This window comes from Stomoxys calcitrans, chromosome 3, assembly GCF_963082655.1.
Source record: "Stomoxys calcitrans chromosome 3, idStoCalc2.1, whole genome shotgun sequence".
Classification (NCBI taxonomy): Eukaryota; Metazoa; Arthropoda; class Insecta; order Diptera; family Muscidae; genus Stomoxys; species Stomoxys calcitrans.
The window spans coordinates 54,660,944-54,686,944 of NC_081554.1; the positions used below are offsets into that span (position 1 = coordinate 54,660,944).

Genomic DNA, 26,001 nt, shown 5'->3' on the forward strand with positions numbered 1-26,001 from the left:
TCATTATGAAAATTTTTCATAGAAAAAGTTCATTATGAAAATTTTTCATAGAAAAAGTTCATTATGAACTTTTTTCATAGAAAAAGTTCATTATGAACTTTTTTCATAGAAAAAGTTCATTACGAACTTTTTTCTTAGAAAAAGTTCATTATGAACTTTTTTCATAGAAAAAGTTCATTATGAACTTTTCTCATAGAAAAAGTTCATTGTGAACTTTTTTCATAGAAAAAGTTCATTATGAACTTTTTTCATAGAAAAAGTTCATTATGAACTTTTTTCATAGAAAAAGTTAATTATGAACTTTTTTCATAGAAAAAGTTCATTATGAACTTTTATCTATGAAAAAGTTCATTATGAACTTTTTTCATAGAAAAAGTTCATTATGAACTTTTTTCATAGAAAAAGTTCATTATGAACTTTTTTCATAGAAAAAGTTCATTATGAACTTTTTTCATAGAAAAAGTTCATTATGAACTTTTTTCATAGAAAAAGTTCATTATGAACTTCTTTCATAGAAAAAGTTCAGTATGAACTTCTTTCATAGAAAAAGTTCATTATGAACTTTTTTCATAGAAAATGTTCATTATGAACTTTTTTCATAGAAAATGATCATTATGAACTTTTTTCATAGAAAATGTTCATTATGAACTGTTTTCATAGAAAAAGCTCATTATGAACTTTTTTCATAGAAAAAGTTCATTATGAACTTCTTTCATAGAAAAAGTTCATTATGAACTTCTTTCATAGAAAAAGTTCATTATGAACTTCTTTCATAGAAAAAGTTCATTATGAACTTCTTTCATAGAAAAAGTTCATTATGAACTTCTTTCATAGAAAAAGTTCATTATGAACTTCTTTCATAGAAAAAGTTCATTATGAACTTCTTTCATAGAAAAAGTTCATTATGAACTTCTTTCATAGAAAAAGTTCATTATGAACTTCTTTCATAGAAAAAGTTCATTATGAACTTCTTTCATAGAAAAAGTTCATTATGAACTTCTTTCATAGAAAAAGTTCATTAGGAACTTCTTTCATAGAAAAAGTTCATTATGAACTTCTTTCATAGAAAAAGTTCATTATGAACTTCTTTCATAGAAAAATTTCATTATAAACTTCTTTCATAGAAAAAGTTCATTATGAACTTCTTTCATAGAAAAATTTCATTATAAACTTCTTTCATAGAAAAAGTTCCTTATGAACTTCTTTCATAGAAAAAGTTCATTATGAACTTCTTTCATAGAAAAAGTTCATTATGAACTTCTTTCATAGAAAAAAGTTCATTATGAACTTCTTTCATAGAAAAAGTTCATTATGAACTTCTGTCATAGAAAAAGTTCATTATGAACTTCTTTCATAGAAAAAGTTCATTATGAACTTCTTTCATAGAAAAAGTTCATTATGAACTTCTTTCATAGAAAAAGTTTATTATGAACTTCTTTCATAGAAAAAGTTCCTTATGAACTTCTTTCATAGAAAAAGTTCATTATGAACTTCTTTCATAGAAAAAGTTCATTATGAACATTTTTCATAAAAAAAGTTCAACATTTTTCAAAGAACTTTCCCCAAGAAAATTTTCTAGCTAGCCCTTCTTAAAAAATTTCATCACATTTCGGAGTATAAACTTACACATTGGCCCCACCAGACCTTGAGTTATGTTGACGACGCATAGCCTTGATTTGATTCAACTTATCGCCTTGCGTTTGAGCGTTTTTCTTCTCTAGGGCCACCTGGGCCATTTTAACCGACGAAGCTATTGTTGGCCTTTGCAGAGCTACGGCTGGTTCATAAGTTGAAGGCTTTTTCAATTTCTTTTCCGAATATAAAGGTGCACTGCTACCCGTAGACTGTGAGCTATTGGTGGAGGTATTCAGCATTGTTGCTGAGGGTTCATTGTTATTAATGGGCGGTGTTCTACGCATGCTGCTCAAAATTACTGCACCCAAGGGCGACATGCCATACTTCACAGCCTCTTTTGCGGCGAGCATTGTTTTATTATGACCACCAACTAAGTTGGGCGACTTGCGCCTTCGCGATAGTATGAAAGTGCTGTTGATGTTGGAGGTCGTAGAGTCCTCTTCAGTTTCGGTGACATCATTATCATTGTCACTGGCACTTGTGGGCGGTGTAATGGCACCATCTTTACTCATCAAAATGCGGGAACGTGGTGTTGTTGTCGTTGTGGTTGGCTTATTACCATTTTCATAGGAATCCAAGGAGTCCAATTGATTGGAGTCCGTTTGATCCTCATGCAAATGCATGGTATCCACCTTTTGTGATATGCCCTTGACACGAGTCATCAGTAGTTCAGTGTTGTTCTCATTAACCAGTAACTGGCCAGCAGTTAGGGGGCAACTTTTATACAATAGGCTGTAAATGCCATATTTGTGAACGGGGGTATGAGCACCAGTGCGCTTGCGCAAGCGTTCGCCCTCGGACCAGAGCCAAGATTGTTTGCTGCAAGAGAAACAAAAGAGAAGTTAAAAATTGAGAGCAAAACAAGCTAAAGTATCACCCTTTACTCACTCTTCCATCCATTGCTGTTGGTGGCCTATGACTGAGCCCGGTCTGCATAATCTTAACCAGGCTATGGCTTCCAGAGCCGAGAAATTGTAATGTTTCATGATATAGGCCCCAATCAAACTACCAGTGCGCCCAAGGCCAGCTAAATGTGTTAAAAAGAAAAGTTTTATTATCTCCATATACCTTTCAATCTTGCATTTCCTCTACTTGCCTTTACAATGCACTGCTATGGCACCCTTTGTTGTCTCACAGATTTGCAAGAATTTCTTCAATATCAAATCACTGGGCGTGCTGCCATCTATGAAAAACAAATCCTTGTGATCGAAACCGGCATTCTCAAAGCTGGAGGCATGATAGACCTTGGCATTCAAGCGTATAATGGTTGTCACATTATTGCTGCGAAAATATTCAAAATAGGTCTCGGGCGAATGGCAAGGATAGCCATTGGGCAGTGTTTTCGATTTCTGATGGGGTCCACAGAATGCTATGAACTTTTGGGGCACTATCCAATTGAAGTCACCATTCTCAACGCGTTCATAGTACTCATATTCCTCAGCATCGAAATCCTCGAAATTGAAGAAGCCTGCCTTCATAGCCTTGGAGACGGCATTGAGACAATCTATAAGAGAAATTTTATAGCCACTAGGCCCATAGGAGGCATCACAGAAACGTGTGTAGGCAGGTATTTCACCCATAACCAGAGGCCTATAGGCCTCTTCGGGTGCTTTGTTTAAGTAGATAATCTGCAAAGAAAAAAGTGGATAGGGAAAAACAAACAAAACCAAGGAAAGGCATCATAAGAGACAGAGAATTATTTTTTCTTAGGGACCTTATTTCTAGCTCCTTACCGAAAAAGCTCCTATTAAGTAGGCGGCATTTACCCTTTTCGCCGGATTCATTGATGTGTAATGGACAATTTTCTTATTGGCCAGCGTCTTATTATTCAATTTGGCATTTAACTTTTGGCAATATCGATAGAGCATGCAGATATTGAGCGGTCCAAAGTCATTGTAGAAATTCTCATAGATAAAGTCATCATCTATGCTGAAGTAGTGTGTGGTAGCGGTATTCTTGGGCTTAAAGGCCTTCTTGAAAGCCACAAAATATAGGCGATCTGGAAGAGATTAAAGATAAAAGGCGAAAATTAGTAATAATGACTATGGGGTAAAAAAAGGGAAGAAGTCTTAAAGAGCTTTAAATTTTAGGGTCTCAACCTCAAGGTATTCAACCTCAAGATATTCTGACATAAAAATATTTTAAACAAATGAGACTAAAATTGGGTTTTTTTATAATGTGTACAACTTTTCTTTAGAGTTCCCTCTTTTTGGGCCATCTAATATCCACCCGGGATCATACTAGACTCCACTCAGGCTAAGATCACCATCGACTACATTCAACGCATGTTAATCTATAGCATTTACAGTTATATGATTCATGACACCCTCATGTTACTAACTTTTATTTAGTCACTGGCGTCCTATTATGGTACGACTGAAGCCGACCTTCCTGGGCTACCGGTATTTAATACCAAACTTCCGCACCCATGATATTTGACCCCAAATGTTAACATCACTTTCGTACTAGGGATGTGCACGTAAGTGATTTTTCACTCACGCACGCTCACGAGACAACAGGTTTACTCACGCACAAGTCACGAGGAAAGTCACGACTCACAAAAAATTCGCGATTCACGGTAAAAAAAAAAAAAATATTTTTCATACAACGAATAATAATTATTTTGCACACAAATGTAACACCCCTGCTTGTTTCTTTTTAGACACAAATTTTTTCTACTTTTCCCACAGTGTCAGCGTGCATTCGCGAGTTCGTTAAAATACTGAGTTATTTGGGACGCATTTTCTTTAATATTTTTGACTGTTAGTCGTAATTTTTTTGTGAGTCGTGAGTATCTCGTGAGAAGTGAGTGCCTCGTGAGTTGCGTATTTTTTCATGATTAGTTCCGTGAGCATGATTTCACTCACTCGATTGAACTTTGATGTAGCTAACGGATCTACTCTTCTTTACCCTACTCAACTCTAATGTACTCAACTCTAATCTACTCAACTCTACTGAACTTTACTCTACTGAACTCTACTCTACTCAACTCTTCCCAACTCTACTCTTCCCTACGGTACCCTAGCCTACTACTCTACTCTACTCTACTCTACTCTACTTTACTCTACTCTAATCTAATCTACTCTACTCTACTCTACTCTACTCTACTCTACTCTACTCTACTCTACTCTACTCTACTCTACTCTACTCTACTCTACTCTACTCAACTCTACTCTACTCTACTCTACTCTACTCTACTCTACTCTACTCTACTCTACTCTACTCTACTCTACTCTACTCTACTCTACTCTACTCTACTCTACTCTACTCTACTCTACTCTACTCTACTCTACTCTACTCTACTCTACTCTACTCTACTCTACTCTACTCTACTCTACTCTACTCTACTCTACTCTACTCTACTCTACTCTACTCTACTCTACTCTACTCTACTCTACTCTACTCTACTCTACTCTACTCTGCTCTGCTCTGCTCAACTCTACCCTATCCTACCGTTATCTACTCTGCTCTACTCTACTTTGCTCTCCTGAACTCTACTCTACATTAAAACTCTACCCTACCCTACTACAGTCCACTCTATTCCACTCTACTCTAATTTACACTACACTACTCTACTCTACATTAAAACTCTACCCTACCCTACTACAGTCCACTCTATTCCACTCTACTCTAATTTACACTACACTACTCTACTCTACATTAAAACTCTACCCTACCCTACTACAGTCCACTCTATTCCACTCTACTCTAATTTACACTACACTACTCTACTCTACTTAACTCTCCTGATCTTTACTTAACTCTACTCTACTATGATCCACTCTGCTCTATTGTACCCTACCCTACCCTACTCTACTCTACTGTACTCTACTCTGCTATGCTCGGCTCAACTCTACCCTACCCTACTCTACTTTACTCTACTCTACTCTACACTAATTTACATTACACTACTCTACTCTACTTAACTCTCCTGAACTTTACTCAACTCTACTCTATTCTACTCTACTCAACTCTACACTACTCTACTCTACTTAACTCTCCTGAACTTTACTACTACTACTCTACTATGCTCTACTCTACTCTACTATGCTCTTCTCTAATATGCTCTACCAGAGTAGTTCTGATTTGCTTTCCGGCAGATGCAGCCTCCACAACTCCTACATAGGAAGGATTAATGCCAACGTGCAGATTGTGTGTACCGATTCTGACCCGGGACCACACGACACCAGTTTAACTGCCCAACCAGATCCACTCGACTCAGACCCAGATCCCTCTGGACACACCCCACCTTAGCCGCAGAGTTCCTGGATCTGGATATTCAACAGAACCAAGCAGACTATCTTTTGCTGTTATAACAACAACAACACGACAAGATCGAGCTACATGAACCATTTAGGGTTTTTTAGGAGTGGGCTGCTACCGGATACGTGATCCCACATATAATAGTCTGATTTGTACTCTTCTTAAACAAACATGTCTGCATATATGAAAGAGTTGTGTGACTGACTGATTGCTGAATGACAGATCATCGCCCAGCCCAAATGGCTAAAGCTGGAATCTTGAAGCTTTACACGAATGTTGGTCTTGGGTCATAGGCACGTGAAAAGGCCGAATTTGGTGATATTCGCATGTTTAGGTACTAAAAAGTACGAAATGGTACATATTTACCCATTATGTTCTTGGGCTCAAATTAAAGGGCGTTTCGAAAAAATAAGGTATGAAAAAAAAACATTTTTTGGAAAATATTGGGTTGCCCAAAAAGTAATTGCGGATTTTTCATATAGTCGGCGTTGACAAATTTTTTCACAGCTTGTGACTCTGTGATTGCATTCTTTCTTCTGTCAGTTATCAGCTGCTACTTTTAGCTTGCTTTAGAAAAAAGTGTAAAAAAAGTATATTTGATTAAAGTTCATTCCAAGTTTTATTAAAAATGCATTTACTTTCTTTTAAAAAATCCGCAATTAGTTTTTGGGCAACCCAATAGTACCGGAAGTGGGAGAAATAGTACGTTTAGTACCGAAATTGGTACTATTTGGTATTTTCTTTGTAAAATGAACTAGAGCTTTGAATTTTGGAACTTATGTACACTTTGACAACCATAATTGGGTGAAAATAAGAGTTTTTTGAAATTTATACATTTAGGTACTAAAAAAAGTACCAAAAATGGACGAAATGAGTGAACTTTGTATAGGGCGGAGGAATAGAGGTAGAATTTTGAAATTTGAATTAAAAAAAAATTAGGATGAAAAGAAAAAGTGAAAAAATAGTACTGGTAACGAGAGAAAACGTACGATTAGTGCAGCAATTGCACCAATTGGTACATTCTTTACATATGGAGCTAGGGGTCTGAAATTTGGCAAGTAGGTACAACTAGGAAATAAATGGGTGACTAAATAATTAATTCAAAAATTGTAAATTTTGGTACCGATTTGCACTTTCTTTACAGATGGAGTTAGAGATCTGAAATTTTGCATGTCGGTACGATGAGGAAAATATGATGGATGAATAAATGATCTATTCAAAATTCGTACATTTTGGTACCATTTGGTACTTTATTTACTGGCGGAGCTAGAGGTCAAGTAGGTACAAGAAAGAAATATATAATGGGTGACTATGATTTTTTTACAATTCGTACTTTTTGGTACTAGTATTGGTACCATTTGGTACTTTTTGTGCAGATGAAGTTAGAGGTCTGAAATTTTGCATGTCGGTACGACGAGAAAAATATGATGGATAAATAAATGATCTATTCAAAATTCGTACATTTTGGTACCAAGATTAGTCCACTTGGTACTTTCTTTACAGATGGAGCTAGAGGTGCGAAATTTGGCAAGTAGGACCGGAAAGAAATATATAATGGGTGGCTATGATTTTTTTACAATTCGTACTTTTTGGCACTAATATTGGTACCATTTGGTACATTTTGTGCAGATGGAGCTAGAGGTCTGAAATTTAGTACGTAGGTACAACGAGGAAAATATGATGAATGAATAAATGATCTATTCACAATAAGTACATTTTGGTACCAAAATTAGTCCATTTGGTACTTTCTTCACAGATTGAGCTAGAGGTTTGAAATTTGCCAAGTAGGTACAAGAAATGAATATATATTGGGTGACTAAATATCAATTCAAAATTCGTATATTTTGGTACCCAAATTAGTACCATTTGGTACTATAGATGGAGCTAGAGGTCTGAAAGCTTGAACTAGGAAAAATATGATGGGCGACTTAAAAGTCTGTTGGTTGGTTTATGTCTGGTATTGTGTCCCCACAAGACATAAACCAACATAGGGGCGTGGCATGGAAGTGGCCCGGATTCCTAACTTAGATTTTCTTCCTCGAGGTTACTTGTTTAAAATTTAGAGCGCAAAATAAGCCGATTACTGGCTAAGGTATATGTCCATCGTGGCATGGGGCGGATTAATATCCGCACCTTTTTTTGAACTTAACATAAACTAACCTAAATAATCTATTTGAATTTCTAACATTTTGGTACCATTTGGTTCTTTCTTTATAGATGGAGCCACAGGTCTGGAATTTGGCATGTAGGTACAACTAGGATAAGTGATTAAGTGATATATTTAAAATTCGTACCTTTTTGTACCAAAATTTGTATTATTTGGTACTTTCTGTTCAGACGGAGCTAGAGGTGTTTAATTTAGCATGTAGGTACAACAAGGAAAATATGATGGATGCAGTTATTACAAAACTTCATAACCTTATAAACTGAGTAACCACCTTTGTTTTCGGAAGTCCTACACTAAAGAGGGGGTACCAAAAACGGGTATAACGAAGCGGTTCGCCGGGATGCTAGTAAAATATAAACAAGTAAGGCGTGCTAAGTTCGGCCGGACCGAATCTTCTATACCCTTAAACATCGATAGAAACAATGCAAGGATAATGGATAAGAATTGCTACACGCAAAAAAAAATAAAACGTTAGAGAAAAATTTTTTTTTGATGTTTTTCTTTTATTGTAACTAAGAAACGTTTCTCTTAAACACATCAAACGTTAACCATAAACGTTTTATCGTAGTAGTAAACATAGTATTATCGGATGAAACTAACTTGTGCAACTTAGTCTACGGTATAAGTACCTTTCTTTTGTTGTATAACCAAAAACTCTTTAGTGGCAAAATGTTTCGATAGCCGCAAACGATTTTTCGTTTACCGGACCAATAATAATTCTTTTTTTGTCTTTCTTACTAGAGAGAGAGATAGGATGTGTATTTAAACGTATGGACCAGTGATGCATAAAAAGTAATAAGCGGATGGTAAACTTGGAAATTTAAAATTTTTTAAATTTCAAGTAAAGAAAAACTAGTTGACACTTAGAATAACATTTAATGTATGAAGAATGAAAGGTATTGTCAGTGTAAAAAAAAAAAACTATATAATTGTCACCAATTCTCGCAACAATTTATGTACTTTTATCGCAAAAAAAATACGACGTTTTTCAGAAACGAAGTTTACTTGGTGAAATTTTCTTTTATGTGAAACGTGTTATTTTTTTTTTGCGTGTATGCTGTTGGAGCTGTCAGGTTATGGACCGATTCGGACCATACTTGGTTTGGATGATGAAGACCATAGAAAAATTCACTGTACAAAATTTCAGGGTAGCCCTATAGGGGCTCAAGAAGTAAAATAATGAGATGTGCAAAATTTCAGCCAAATCGGACAAGAAATGCACCTTCTAGGGGCTCAAGAAGTGCAATCGGGATATCGGTTTATATAGGAGAAATAACAGGTTTTTGACCGATTTCGGCCGTATTTGGCATGTATGTTGTAGGTCATAGAAGAATTCATTGTGCAATTTGAGCCAAATCGGATAAGAGTGGCGACCCCGAGAGGCAGAGTCAAGATACGAGATCGGCTTATATGGGAGCTATATCCAGACCATACTTTCAACATCTGTTGAATATTATAGAAAACGTCATCTTATATATAAAAATCTAGTTGTGTTTGTTTGTCAGTTTGTTTGTGTGTTCCTTATAGACATAGAAACGGCTGAACCGATTATCTTGAAATTTTCACAGATGGTACATAATGATCCCGTGGTGAAATTAGGGCACTACATTTTTTGATATCTGAAGGGGGGGACGGACCCTCCCCCCTTACCTTAATTTTCAAAAACGCCAGATCTCGGAGATGAGTGGTGCGATTTTAGCCAATTGTCGGACAATGTGTTTGGGGGACCACCCCAACCCCCAAAATCGGACATATTTACCCCCCTAAATCGGACATATTTACTGACAATACTGGCAATATGGGACTCAAATGAATGGTATTTGCGAGTAGATTACGAATCTGATATCCAAATGTTGGACCAAGTTTCTGGAGTGGACAACCAAAACACCCCCCAAAGGGGACCAATTTACGACCATGGCAATATGGGACTCAAATGAAAAGTTTTTGGGAGTAAAGCACGAATCTGATATTAATATTCGGGAAAAAGTGTTTATGGGCCACCCTAACACCAAATAGGACGTATTTGCTGACCATTGCAATATGGGGCTCAAATAAGAGGTATTTTAGAGTAGAACAAGAGTCTGATATATATTTTCAGGGCCAAGTCACTGTGTGGCCGCCCCATCCCTCAAAACAGCCCCCAAAACGGTAATGTTTCTCGACTATGGAAATATGTGGCTCAAATGATAGGTAATTGGGAGGAGACTACGAATGTGATATCGACATTCGGGACCAACTGTCTAACCGACGTCCCACCCGCAAATAGGACGTATTAACTCACCATGACAATTTGGGTCTTAAAGAGAGTGGAGCTCGATATTGATAGTTTTTAAGGCCCATACCCCAAACCAGACATATTTGCTGACTTTTGCAGTAAGGGGTTTAAATAAAAGGTATTTGAGATTAGAAAAAAGTATTTGATATCTAATTTTGAGGCCAATGGCAATATGGGGTTCAAATAAATGATATTTGAGAGTAGAGCAAGATGCTGATATATTTCCAGGGCTAAGTGCTTGGGCGACCCAAAACACCCCTAATTCGGAAATCTTTACCGACCATGTCAATGTGGGACTCAAGTGAAAGGTATTGGGGAGTAGAGCACGAAATTGGTACTCAATTTCGGAACCAATTTTCTGGGTGTCTACCTTTTCTCCAAAAATAAACCACAAACAGCAATTATTTACTGACCGACGCAATATGGGGCTCAAATAAAGGAATTTTGGAGTATAATACAAATCTGATACAAATCTGATCTGGAGTATAATACAATCCAGAGGTGGGACCATGTATTTGGGGTGTATTTGTGCAAAATTTCGAATATTTCATCGAAAGTTGGCAATGTAGACGGGTGGATATGGCTACATTGTCATTGTTGGGTCTAAGATCATTATTTTGATGAGTTACAAACGGAATGTCAATGTTAGTGTACCCCCCATCCTATGGTGGCAGGGTATAAAAATCAACTATAATAAGCACAAAACATATTAGAGTCATTTCGTTTGCTGTAGAGTAATAATTTTGTATAGCTTGAGGGCCACCATGGACCATAGCTTGCATGTTTTTAAGCGAGAACGTAGAAAAAATTTTTACACTCACTAACGCTGTCTACTTTTGCAAGACATAACATACTGACTACAAAAGTATTTCTTATATACTTATAACATTTTTCTTCAAGTAGTTGTTTTCTACGGTAAGGCAATTTAATCTCATAAGTGTCGTTGGAATTTCAACCAATAACAAACTGTTTAAGATCATTTAAAATTAAACAAAGTTTTTAATCAAATATCGAAGAAAAGCACTGAACATTATTTGAGTATTGTTATTGTATCGATTATGTTTTGAAAAAGCTATACCTGATAAACACTTGTGACTTGCAAGTTATCAATTTCAAGTACTTAACTAATTTTACTTAAGAAAAACGTGAGATTTAATACGAGGGCTGCCAAATAAGTTTCTGGCCTAGGCAACACCAAGTGATGTCAGGTGCAATCACACTCTTACTCGTACTCGGAATGATTTGGCGTGCGACCTTCATTTGTGTCATTTACAGTGACTTGAAATAATTAATTTGATAAAAAAAAAATGGGATAAACTCGCAAACATTTTCGTGTGAACACTTTTTTACAACTTTCGTCGTGAATTATTACGACAATGGTGAACTTAAATCTTTGTATGGGGATGAACCACCATGCATAGCCCTGTGAAAAACTGGTTTAATGATTTCTTCCACCATTCGATACATTCGATATTGCATGAAAACCTTGCCGTAAAAATATTGCGTTGCCCAAAAAGTAATTGCGGATTTTTTAAAAGAAAGTAAATTTTTTTACACTTTTTTTCTAAAGCAAGCTAAAAGTAACAGCTGATAACTGACAGAAGAAAGAATTTGTCAACGCCGACTATATGAAAAGTCCGCAATTACTTTTTGGGCAACCCAATAGTTTGTTCTGCACAATTTTACATATGGTAAAAAAAAGATACGTGTCGGGAAATGTTGAGAAAAAAAGGATCGTGGTGCTTCAAAATAGGTTTATAAGATCGCCACAGTTGGGAATGGTGGATGGAGCCTGAAACAAAACAATAATCGACCGTGTGGTTCGAAGCTCTTCGTGAAAGAAGCACTTCGAAGCGAATAGTCGCCTGTTTCTTCGGCAAAACTGATCATATGGCGGTTGTTCCCGATTTGTAAAATAGGTTTTTGATTTTGTTTCATTTAGTTCCACTGTACAGGAAAAGGTTGCGTGTTTTAAAAAATAAACCGAAAAAATGAAAAAATAAAATATTAAACACAAAATAATAGGGTGTGAATATAAAATGTCAAAATGTTGATAACATAGTGGTTACGGAAGTAGCACAATCAACGTTAAGGCCAAGCACCAATACACAACACCAACAAATAACCCCCCCAACTTACAATCGTCTGAAAGGATGGATTTATTTTTGATGGTAGAAAATCGAAAGTGCCAGACAGAGGGAAAACAAAAACAGAACACTAAATATAGTTTAATGAATTTAAAAGAAAACAAGTAAAAAAAGCATTAAATATCCACCACCTCGGGTATATATTCGATGAAAAATGCATAATTTATGCCCCCATAGCAGCTATATCGAAATATGCTCCGATTTGGTTCAAATTCGGCACGGACATTTAGTGGTCTAATAAGTACAAGTTATCGATCAATTTTGTTGAACAAAATAATGATCTTTTGGGTAGCTATATTCAAATATAGACCGATCTGGATCAAATTCGACACGGATGTTGAAAAACCCAACATAAGTCACTGGGTAAATTTTCATCGAAATCGGATTTTAAATATGCCTTTTATGGAGCCATGGGGCCGGTCTTTACGGCAGCTATATCCAAATGTGAACAGATCTGAGCCAAATTTAAGAAAGACGTCGAAGGGCCAAAACGAAACTCTGGGCCAAAGGTCCTAACACGACTCACTGGCCCAAATTTCGGCGAAATCGGATAATAAATGCACCTTTTATGGGTCCAAAACCATAAATCGAGAGATCAGTCTATATGGCAGCTATATCCAAATCTGGACAGATCTGAGCCAAATTGAAGAAGAATGTTGAAGGACTTAACACAACTCACTGTCCCAAATTTCGGCGAAATCGGACAATATATGCACCTTTTATGGGCCCCAAGACCTTAAATCGAGAGATCGGTCTATATGGCAGCTATATCCATGTCTGGACCACATTGCAGAAAGATTTCCAAGGGCCTAACTTAACTCACGGTCCCAAATCTCAGCGATATCGGATAATAAATGCACCTTTTATGGGCACAAGACCTTAAATCGAGAGATCAATCTATATGACAGCTAAATGCAAATCTAGACCGATCTGAGCCAAATTGAAGAAGAATGTTGAAGGGCTTGACACAACTCACTGTTCCAAATTTCAACAAAATCGGACTAAAAATTTGGCTTTTTTGGGCTCAAAACCTTAAATCGGGAGATCGGTCTATATGGCAGCTATATCCAAATCTGGATCGATCTGGGCCAAATGGAAAAAGGATGTCGAAGGGTGTTACACAACTAACTGTTCCAAGTTTCGGCGAAAGCGGACAATAAATGCACCTTTTATGGACCCAAGACCTTAAATCGAGAGATCAATCTATATGGCAGCTATACCCATATCCGGACCAATCTGGGCCAAATTGTAGAAATATGTCCAGAAGCCTAACACAACTCTCTGTGCCAAATTTTGGCGACATCGGACAGTAAATGCTCCATTTATGGGCCCAAAACCTTAAATTGAGGGCTCGGTCTATATAACAGCTATATCCAAATCTGAACCGACCTGGACCAAATGGAAGAAGGATGTCGAAGGGCGTCACACAACTCACTGACACAAATTTCGGCGACATCGGACATTAAAAGCGCTTTTTATGAACCCAAGACCTTAAATCGAGAGATCGGTCTATATGGCTGCTATATCCAAATCTGGATCGATCTAGACCAAAATGCAGAAATATGTCGAGGGGCCTAACACAACTCACTGTCCCAAATTTCGGCGACATCGGACAATAAATGCTCCATTTATGGGCCCAAAACCTTAAATTGAGAGATCGGTCTATAGAACAGCAAATTTTTTAGCAAAATCGGATAATAAATGGGGCTTTTCTAGGCCAAAGACCTTAAATCGGTGGATCGGCCTATATGGGGTCTATATCAAGATATAATCCGATATAGCCCACCTTCGAACTTAACCTGCCTATGGGCAATAAAAAGAATCTATGCAAAGTTTCAGCTCAATATTTAAATTTTTAAAGACTGTAGCGTGATTTCAACAGACGTTCAGACGGACGGACAGACAGAGCTAGAACGTCCTAGATTTTTGAGACGATCAAAAATATATATACTTTATAGGGTCGGAAATGGATATTTTGATTCGTGCAAACGGAATGACAAAATGAATATACTCCCATCCTTCGGTGGTGGATGTAAAAATATTCATTTGACTAATAGAAATTGAAAGAATTTTTGACGAAAGAAAAAGTTCTTTGAGTATTTTTATAGCCACCACCATAGAATCTAATCTAATCTAAAGCTAATCTAGACATTCCGTTTGTAACACCCCGAGATATTGACCTAGGACACCATAAGGCATATATATTCTTGATCGTCTCGAAATTCTGATTCGAAGTAGCCATGTCCGTCCGTCCGTCTGTCGACATCACGATAGCGGTCGAACCCTTAGAGCTAGCCGCTTGAAATTTGCCACAGATATTTTATATTGATTTTATATATCGATGGGGATTACAAATGGGTCATATAGGTTCAGATTTGGATATAGCTCCCATATAAACCAACCTCCCGATTTGACTTCTTGAGCCCCTGGAAGTCTCAATTCTTGTCCGATTTGCCTAAGATTTTGCACATAGTGTTCTGTTATGACTTCCAAAAACTGTGCCAAGTACGGCCTAAATCGGTAAGGAACCTGATATAGCCTCCATATAAACCGATCTCCCGATTTGAATTCTTGAGCCCCTGGAAGACTCAATTTTCATCCGATTTGGCTGAAATTTTGCATATAATGTTCTGTCATGATTTTCAACAACTTTGTTATGTACGTTCCGAATCGGTCTATAACCTGATATAGCTGCCATATAAACCGATTTCCCGATTTGACTTCTTGAGCCTCTGGAAGCCTCAATTTTCATCCGATTTGGCTGAAATTTTTCACATAGTGTTCTGTTATGATTTTCAACAACTTTGATAAGTACGGTCCGAATCGGTCTATAACCTGATATAGCTCCCATATAAACCGATCTCCCGATTTGACTTCTTGAGCTCATGGAAGCCAACATTTTTGCCCGATTTAATAGAAATTTTGCGCATAGTGTTCTGTTAAGATTTCCAACAACTGTGTCAAGTACGGTCCAAATCGGTCAAGAACCTGATATAGCTCCTATATAAACCGATCTCCCGATTTTACTTTTTGAGCCTTTGGAAGCCTTAATTTTCATCCGATTTGGTTGAAATTTTGCACATAATGTTCTGTTATGACTTCCAACAACTGTATTAATTACGGTCCAAATCGATCAAGATCCTGATATAGCTCCCATATAAACCGATCTCCCGATTTTGATTTTTTGAGCCACTGGAGGCCGCATTTTTTGTCCGATTTGGCATATAGTGTTCTGTTATGACTTCCAACAACTTTGTTAAGTATGATCCGAATCGGCCTATAACCTGATATAGCTCCCATATAAACCGATCTTCCGATTTGATTTCTTGAGCCCCTGGAAGCCACAATGTTCATCCGATTTGGCAGAAATTTTGCACATAGTGTTATGTTATGATTTTCAAGAACTTTGTTATGTACGGTCCGAATCGGTCTATAACCTGATATAGCTCCCATATAAACCGATCTCCCGATTTGACTTCTTGAGCCCCTGGAAGCCGCAATTTTTATCCGATTTGGCTGATATTTTCCATATTGTGTTCTGTAATGACTCTCAGAAATCGCGCCAAAGTACGGTCCAATTCGGTCTATAACTAAAGGGTGATTTTTTTGAGGTTAGGATTTTCATGCATTAGTATTTGACAGATCACGTGGGATTTCAGACATGGTGTCAAAGAGAAAGATGCTCAGTATGCTTTGACATTTCATCATGAATAGACTTACTAACGAGCAACGCTTGCAAATCATTGAATTTTATTACCAAAATCAGTGTTCGGTTCGAAATGTGTTCAAATTTTGACAAATTTTGTTCAGCGATGAGGCTCATTTCTGGTTGAATGGCTACGTAAATAAGCAAAATTGCCGCATTTGGAGTGAAGAGCAATCAGAAGCCGTTCAAGAACTGCCCATGCATCCCGAAAAATGCACTGTTTGGTGTGGTTTGTACGCTGGTGGAATCATCGGACCGTATTTTTTCAAAGATGCTGTTGGACGCAACGTTACGGTGAATGAACACATTTCGAACCGAACACTGATTTTGGTAATAAAATTCAATGATTTGCAAGCGTTGCTCGTTAGTAAGTCTATTCATGATGAAATGTCAAAGCATACTGAGCATCTTTCTCTTTGACACCATGTCTGAAATCCCACGTGATCTGTCAAATACTAATGCATGAAAATCCTAACCTCAAAAAAATCACCCTTTATATATAGCTCCCATATTTTAGCAGAATCAATGGTAGTGGGTTCCTAAGATTCGGTCCGGCCGAACTTAGCATGCTTTTACTTCTTATACCATATCCCAGTTATTGTATACATTTGTATATGGAAAGAGAATATGCATCTTTACACTCAACTAAATGTCACGAACAACATTAAAGGAAACGTCATCGTTACAATAGTTATGAATACTATCGATATCGGTTATGTGCGTGATTTTAAATTTGATTTTGATTTGTTTCCAATACACCCTTCAATATACACATTCAACATTTATCTATATTTATATCAATCTATTTAGGCTTCCTCGTAAGGCCAAATGTAGGTGGGTTGTGCTCTTCAACTGAAGCCTTATTTCAGGAAACCTTATGAAACCTACATTCATGTAAAATTCAATTGCAATATGTGAGATTGTACAATTTATTGGAAAATATAATAAAACATACATAAACCTTTTAGAACGTTTTTATGGATGGATACTAAAATACAAGTGGTAGTCGTATGACACGTACATCCATATATTCAGCGAAATTAAGTACATGTAGGAGGAATAGAAAAAAAAAACGAAATTTGTTATGATTCATGAAAAGCTTAAGAAGAAACTATTAAAAACAAATTGCAAAATTTCCCACATACATTACTTTCAGGAATAAAGGGGAAACTTATGTTCACTGTACGTGAAGGTTGATCCTATGATGAATATACATAAAGTTCTTTTCAGGATTCGAATGGCTGCCTTCAAAATAGAGACAGCAAAGCAAAAATAACTTTGCTTTACATTGCAAAATGTTCAAGTAATACAAACTCTGGTTCTCTTAAATATTTGGCCTTTACAAACTTTCCCTCCCTTGCTTTCTTAGATTTTACATTGTATATCGTTTGCTAAACTTTAAATTTTTTTTTTTCACTTTTTCCAAGAAACTTCTACATAAAATTTAAGTTTCTAAACAATTCCGGGAATAATACTGACTAACAATAAATAAAGATTTTCCATGCAGCTCCTTCTCCTCTCCCATCTCTCTCGGATATGGTGTTGTTTGCATGAATAATATGCATTAAAGTTTCCCCATGTTCTAGTTTGTCCTTAGTCATTGTAGTAGCAGCAATCTCGATTGTTGTTCGATATGAAAATTACTATTCCAAGAACTTGCAATTGACTATTCCGTAACAAATATTTTGGCCATAATTTAGAATGAAAATTACATTATATATGCAAACATTACATAGCATACTTTTAGGTGTAAAATTTATTTAAAAAATGTTGCATACTCTACGGCATTCCTTTTTTAAAATGTTTCAACTAAGGAAAATTAAAGTACTTATTTACTGAGTAATGTCTTATTTGAAGACTTGAAATAATATTAAGATCTTAATCTTGTTATTAATTAGCTTATATTATTTTTTCTTGTGAATTTATTATAAGATTTTAAATCTACCAAAAATTTAAGCTTTTTATACCCACCACCGAAGGATGGGGGTATATTTATTTTGTCCTTTCGTTGGCAACACATCGAAATATCCATTTCCGACCCTATTAAGTATATATATTCTTGATCAGCGTAAAAATCTAAGACGATCTAGACATGTCCGTCCGTCTGTCTGTTGAAATCACGCTACAGTCTTTAAAAGTAGAGATATTCAGCTGAAACTTTGCAGAGATTCTATTTTTGTCCATAAGCAGGTTATGTTTGAAGATAAGCTATATCGGACTATATCTTGATATAGCCCCCATATAAACCGATCCATCGATTTAGGGTCTTAGGCCCATAAAAGCCACATTCATTATCAGATTTTGCTGAAAATTGGGACAGTAAATTAAGTTAAGCCACTGATCTGCCGTTTTAAGGTCTTGGGCCCATAAAAGCTTCATTTATTATCCGATTTTGCTGAAATATGGGACATTGAGTTGTGTTAGGCCCCTCGACATCTTTCTGTAATATGGCCCAGATCGGTCCAGATTTGAATATAGCAGCCATATAAACCGATCTCTCGATTTAATGTTTAGGGACCATACAAGTCGCATTTATTGTCCAATGTCGCCGATATTTGGGACAGTGAGTTAAGTTAAGCTCCTCCACATGTTTCTGCAATTTGGTTCAGATCGGTCCAGATTTAGATATAGCTGTTATATAGACCGATCTCTCGTTTTAAGGTCTTGGGCCCATAAAGGGCACACTTATTTGCCGATGTCGCCGAGATTTGGGACAGAAAGTTGTGTTAGGCTTCTCGACATCTTTCAACAATTTGGCCCAGGTCGGTCCAGATTTGAATATAGCTGCTATATAGACGATCTCTCGATTTAAAGTCATGGGCGCAAAAAAGGCCCATTTATTTTCCGATGTCGTCGAAATTTAAGACAGTGAGTTGTGTTAGGTCCTTCGACATCCCTCTTCAATTTGACCCTGATCGGTCCAGATTTTGGATATAGCTGCTATGTAAACCGATCTCGAGGTTTAAGGTTTGGGCCCATATAAGTCGCATTTATTGTCCGATGTCGCGGAAATTTGGCGATATTTTACACCAACCACTATAGGATGGGGGACATACTAATCTAGTTACTAGGGTTGTATCACGTCGAAATATTGATCTGCAACTCCATAAAGTTTATATGTTCTCGATCTTCTGTGTCGATCTAACCATACTCGTCTGTTCGTGGAAATCACGACGGGGTTGAACGCGTAAAGCTAGCAGCACTCGTTGGGGATTGCAATGGGTCATATCGATTCAGATTTGGATATAGCTCCCATATAAAGCGATCTCCCGATTTGACCTGATGAGCTCCTGGAAGCCGCAATTTTCGACCGATTTGGCTGAAATTTTGCATGAGGTGTTCTGTTAAGTCTTCCAAGTACGGTTCGAATCGGTCTATAGCCTTGTATTGCGCCCATAAAAAGCGATCTTTAAACAAAATTTTGCGTGTTGAGTTCTGTTAAGACTTCCAACAACTATGCCAAGTACGGTTCGAATCGGTCTATAACCTGATGTAGCTCCCATATAAACCGATCTCCCGATTTGAGTTCTTGAGCCCTTATAAGCCTCAATTTTTTTCCGATTTGGCTGAAATTTGGCATGCGGTGTTCTATTGCGACTTTCAACAACTGTGCCAAATATGTTCGGTTCCTAGAAGCTGTAGACTAAAATTATGCCCTTCAACTAAATTTATTTTGTATAAATTTTTAGTATTATCCAAAGTGGTGGGTTCCCAAGATTCGGCCTCTTCGTATCAAATTTCTACTAAATCAGAAAAAGATTTAAATTATAAACCGATTTAGACCATAATTGACCTTAGGAAGTGTAGGCAGTCGTTAATAAAAAACTCATGGAAATTTTCAGCCCGGTATGCCGGTAGGAAATCTAACATCCTAAATTTTAATGAATGACATACAGTTGAACGTCGATTAAGCGGGCCTTTATTAACCGGTTACATCTGTTAACCGGCATGCTGTGATTTTGGTTTTGGGCAGCTATAAACCTTGGTTTACCTCTATTATCCGTGCTGCAATAATGCATCTTCTATTAACCGTGCTTACCTCTATTATCCGTGCACTGGATATTTGAATGTTTGATTTAAAATTCTGGGATTTCTCCTTTTATTTTGTGCTAAAGTTGAGTATCAAAATACATTTAGTCTGTAATTGAAAATGGACTGGTCAAGGAATTTGTTCCCAAATTGGCTTCAACAGCAAAAGAGAAAAAAGAGTACATAAAGAATAAACATCTATTAACCTTATTTTTGATTTTGCGTGCTAAGCTCGTTCCCGAGCAAGCCGGATAATCGAGTTTCAACTGTATGTCGGTTGTGGGAGTTGTTAATTGAAGTTTATCAAGTTTAAGTAGTGGCATGCTACCGTAGCACGTTGTCCGCCCCTTTAATACTCGAGAGTAATGCTGCAAATGCACAACCAATCGTCAGAGTAACAAATGAGGAAGAGATGGATAAACCAGAGGCATGCGCAGTTTGTCCCCAGCATTTAAGTAAAGGGGTTGTGTCAGATTCAGACAGCGACAGTGTCAATGAAACAGTCATCGCAGCTGAATCGAGAAAAGAGGACAGCGGGATGACGGCAGTAGTGAGCGAGAGCTTTGTTAAGCTCACCAAAAGAACGAGATAGCAATCCGGTGCACAAAGAAGGATACTGAAGATTATGCACCGACAGAGCAATCGGGCGAAAGTGCAGGATGCTGCAGCGAATAGAACTGACATTCCAAGCTTTTCTACGGAAGCTGTAAAGATAATCACATCTCCCGAGAGGTTAACACTGCTAAAACGCTGAAAAAGAGGCGCCCACTTTCAAGTACTCTGGGAAGACCAAGCCAGCCCTACCGCAATAGAGACTTCAGACAGTGTCCTGCGTAGGGAGACAAAGTCGGAACAGGAACGAAGGAAACGCGATTGGCCCCTGAGTCTTCAAAGAGGATTGTTACTTTTATAAGGACGCCACAGTGATGGCTGTGACTGTAAGGAGAAGATGGTCTCTGAGAAAGGTAAGGAGGCGCATGTGGCAAAGATGATGAGATGTTCCACAGTGGGAGAAAATAGAGAAAAAACTAGCAATAATATGCCATTTGAAAACAGATAGAAATAACTCTTTGAAATTTTAGATGGTTAAAGCTGAGGTGTTATTTACATCATGTGCCCGGGCGTCTCTAAAATTGTTCACCTGGGCATTTGGAAAAATTGTTCGGGCTGCCAAATCTTAATTTTTGGTACGATTTCCAAAATTTTTTTCTTGCTGGATAGTGCTCAAAAAATCCTACAAAAAAGTCCGCTGAGGTATAGAATATCTCCTCTGGTTTCGGGGATATACTAGTTTTGATGGCTATTTGTTGAAATTGTGGCCGAAATTGGCTACGTATTTTGCAGTTTATGAAGACATTTGGGGTTCGTTTCTTCATTTTAATGCATGATTTGGATTGGTGACAAAATTTACAACGCAAAAAGTGTCCACATCTGATTATTTAGTAAAAAATTATACAGTTTGAAAGTAAAAAATGTGAAAAAGTATGTTTTGCATTTTTTGGTCAAAAAATTGTTTCTTTATTGAAAAAATTTTGCGCAGGTAGCACCTCAGCTTTAACCATTTTAAATTTCGTCTTCAAATGGCATATTTTTTACTAAGTTTTTTTACGATTTTCTCCCACTGTGCATTGAAGCATTTCCTATGACATTGCCCGACTTTGGCGGCTAACAGGCGCTGGCACTTAGGTGGGGACACAATACCAGAAATAAACCAACTTAGGGGCGTGGTATGGAAAATCAATTAGGGATTTTGTAAGTTGCATGGGATTTCTGACTTAAATTTTCTTTTTTGAAGTGACTTTTTATCATTTAGAGTGCACAACAAGCCGATTACTGGCTTAGGTGTATGTCCATATTGGCATGGGGCGGATAAACATCCGCACCCTCTTTTCAACCTAACCTAACCAAGCTCGATAGCCCCTCTGCTAGCTTTTTTCAATGTTTGTGTTTGTTTGTTGTAGTGGTGGATTTTTTGTCTACGCAACTGCATGACTCCCACGGTATACAAATGTTTCTGTGCATCTTTAGGAAGTTGTGTTAATAGCTTCGAACGCTAGGCAACGGGTCTCGCTGTTGCTCCGAGTGTTCAGGTTCGAATCCCGATGCGTCTTTTTATGGTATAAGCATAAAGACGTTTTCGCAATGAATTCGATATAATTATCACCTACTAACGTATGGCCCTTAAAGCCTTCACACGTTAAAGATGAGATTTCCACCAAGAATCGAAAAACGACATAGTATGGTTGGTGTTGTGTTATCTTCTGGCTTTACTTTTCCTATGCAAAAGAAAAAAATCATCGATCATTTGGCTCACCATGAAAGCGACATAAAATGAGAATTATTAAAAAAAAAATTCTTCGTCCTAACAGGCAAAAAATAATTTAAAGTGTTTTTTTTTTTTAAGGAAAAGTCTGTATGAATCGCTTGCCAACCACATACAGTATTTACTCTGCATGTTTTAGGTACAATTTAATTTCATAAATAAATAAATGAAGGGACTGAACTCCTTGTAGAGTTTATCCCTTGTTATTACTTTGCAGACCATCCATCATTGGTGGTAACACCATTGACAACATTTGTTAATGTTCCCAAGCTGTTGGGTGATGGAAATAATCATTTATTATTTTGAAAAGTAAAAAGCAATTTTATCCTAAGTAGTTAAAATGGGCTGAAAGTGCCCGAAACATTTTGCTGCCAAACCCTTTTTGTAAAACACAAAAGTATTCAATTTATCAATACACAATAACATAAAATTGGATAGTTTTAGGTTTTTCCCACACCCATAGGATGGGGAGTATACTAATCTAGTCAATCCGTTTGCAACACCTCGAAATGTTGATCTGTGACCCCATAAAGTATATCGTTGTAAAATCTAAGAACATCCAGCCATGTCCGTCCGTCTGTCTTTTGAAATCATGTTATAGTCTTTAACAATGGAGATATTCAGCTGAAACTTTGCACAGATACGTTTTTGTCCATAGGCAGGTTAAATTCGAAGATGGGTTATATCGGACTACATCTTGATATAACCCCTGTATAGACCGATCTGCCGATTTAAGGTCTAAGGCCTTTAAAGCCAAATTTGTTATCCGATTTTGCTGAAATTTGAGATAGTAAGTTGTGTTAGGTCACTCGCCATCCTTCTTCAGTTTGGCCCAGATGGGTCCACGTTTGGAAATAGCTGCCATATAGACCAATCTCTCGATTTAAGATCTTGGGCCCATAAAAGGCGCATTTATTGTCCGATTTTGCTGAAATTTGAGACGGTGAGTTGCGTAGGTCCTTCTTCAATTAGGCCCAGATTTGGATATAGCTGCCATATAGTCTGATCTCCCGATTTAAGGTCATGGGCCAATAAAAGGAGAATTTTTTGATCGAATTCGCTGATATTTAGGACAGTAAGTTGTGTTAGGCCCTTTGACATCTTTTTTTTTTAATTTAGCCCAGATCGGACCATTGGATATATTTGCCATATAGTCCGGTTTAAGGTCATGGGCCCATAAAAGGAGCATTTTTGTACGAATTCGCTAAAAATTTAGGACATTGAGTTGTATTAGGCTTCTCTATATCCTTCTTGAAGATGGCCCAAATCGGTCCATATTTAGACATAGCTGACATATAAACCAATCTCTCGATTTAAGGTCCTGGCCCTATAGAAGGCGCTTTTATTATCCGATTTGGGCGAAATTTGGCAGTGACTCCTCGATATCCTTCTTCAGTTTGGCCCAGATTGGTCCAGATTTGGACATAGGTGCTATATAAACCAATCTCTCGATTTAAGGTCCTGGCCCTATAGAAGGCGCTTTTATTATCCGATTTGGGCGAAATTTGGCACAGTGACTTATGCTGGGCTGTTCGACATCCGTCTTCTATATGGTACAGATCGGTCTATATTTTGATATAGCTACCAAAAAGACCAATATTGAACATTGACTCACATTTTTTAGACCAGTCAATGTCCGGTCCGAATTTGGTCCAAATCGAACCATAAAGCTGATATGGGTGCATAAATAATGCATCATTCATCGTGAAAGGTGGTTTACATATATACTCAGATGGTAGATATCCCACGGCAGGCCAAACTTAAGGCCGTTTTACTGGTTATACCCTACACCACTACTGTGGTACGGGGTATTATAACTTAGTGCATTTGTTTGTAACCCTCAGAAGGAAGAGAGATAGACCTATTGATAAGCATACGGATCGATTCATAATCACTTTCTGATTCGATTTAGTTTTGTCCATCTGTGTGTCTGTGTGACTGTCTCTCTGTCGGTCCGTCTGTCGGTCCGTCTGTCTGTCTGTCGGTCCGTTTGTCTATGTTCATTAGTGTACAAAGTACAGGTCGCAGTTTTCATACGATCGTCTTAAAATCTGGTACAGGCATGTTTTTCGGCCTAGAGACAAAGTCTATTGATATTGGAAAAAATCAGTTCAGATTCGGATATAGCTCCCATATATATGTTCGTCCGACTTGCAGTAATGATGCAATAAAATTGCCATTTGTAAACAAAAATTTGGCAGGAAGGATTTCCTATTGATCGGTTCAGATTTAGATATAGCTCTCAGAAGCAATGCAAGAGCTACCAATGCACCCATTTACAGATTGGTGTGGTTTATGGGCTGGCGTCATCATTGGGCCGTACTTCTTCAAAGATGATGCGAATCGTAATGTAACTGTGAATGGTGGGCGCAACCGTGAAATGATATACAACCTTTTTTTTGCCCAAAGTGCAAGAATTCGACTTGCATGACATGTGGTTTCAACGAGACGATGCCAAATGCCACACAGCACGCGTAACCATGGACTTATTGAGAAGCGAGTTCGGTGAACATTTTATTGCACGTTCGGGACCGGTTAATTGGCCGCCTAGGTCGTGCGATTTAACGCCTTCAGACTATTTTTGGGGGGCTATGTTAAAGCTCATGTCTAATAAGACAAGCTTCAATTGACGCATTGGAAGACAACAGTGAAGCTTTTATTTGTCAGATATCGGCCGAAATGTTGGAAAGATTATGCCAAAATTGGACTAAGCGGATGAACCATTTGGGGCGCAATCACAATCAACATTTGCATGAAATAAGCTTCAAACATCTATTTATATGGACCATTCTCTCGATTCATATAAAGATTTCATGCATTTTTCTGAATTAAATTTTTTTTTTTTTGGTAAACTTTCCTATAGCTCTTAAAAAATTACCCTTTATATATTGAAAAAGTCATTCAAAGATCTTGACGAATGCAATCCATGGTGGGAGGGTATATAAAATTCGCATGCTTTTGCTTGATTTAGTTTATTATGGTGTTTTTTTTTTTTTTTTTTGCGAACCTTATCAGTTTATTTTTGAAACAAAATTCCTCTTGTTGCACGTGGTTGGAACATATGTGGTGCCATTGAAAGAAAATCTATTGTATTAAGTGGTTTTCCATTTACGTCTGCCATTTGGTAGCGTTTTAAAAATTTATGACTGAAAATCAATTGTTTGGTGAACCCCTTCGAAGGGACCAATATTGCAATATTGATTATTTCAGTTTTTGTACTATGTTTGCCATAAAAACAAAAAATTGCTGGGATTTGTAATTCCTTAAGTAGATGCAAAGTAGATGTGTAGATACTTGCGAAAGCACACGTGTCCAGATATTGCCTTCGTCACATAGAAGTTTACGTCGCCTTTCTTTCTACCAATCCATTGTTGTATGTCGGTTATGAGCTTAAAGGTCTATCTGCCTCGCTTGTCATTGACTGTCAAATGCTCAGCGTGTCTTGTTGAATATCTT

At 37.3% G+C, this 26,001-nt stretch overlaps 1 protein-coding gene across 3 annotated transcripts in view; it reads right to left on the reverse strand.

Moving 5' to 3' along the window:
* LOC106089753 (probable serine/threonine-protein kinase DDB_G0282963) overlaps window positions 1–26,001 on the reverse strand; it is a 175,148-nt gene that overhangs the window by 19,627 nt on the left and 129,520 nt on the right. For all 3 annotated transcript variants that reach the window (XM_013255722.2, XM_059364326.1, XM_059364325.1), the window contains exons 6-9: window positions 3,369–3,634; window positions 2,732–3,263; window positions 2,524–2,662; window positions 1,627–2,454 (exon numbers count right to left, since the gene is read on the reverse strand). In XM_013255722.2, the coding sequence (XP_013111176.2) occupies window positions 1,627–2,454; window positions 2,524–2,662; window positions 2,732–3,263; window positions 3,369–3,634 (1,765 nt within the window). The remainder of the gene's footprint in view (window positions 1–1,626; window positions 2,455–2,523; window positions 2,663–2,731; window positions 3,264–3,368; window positions 3,635–26,001) is intronic.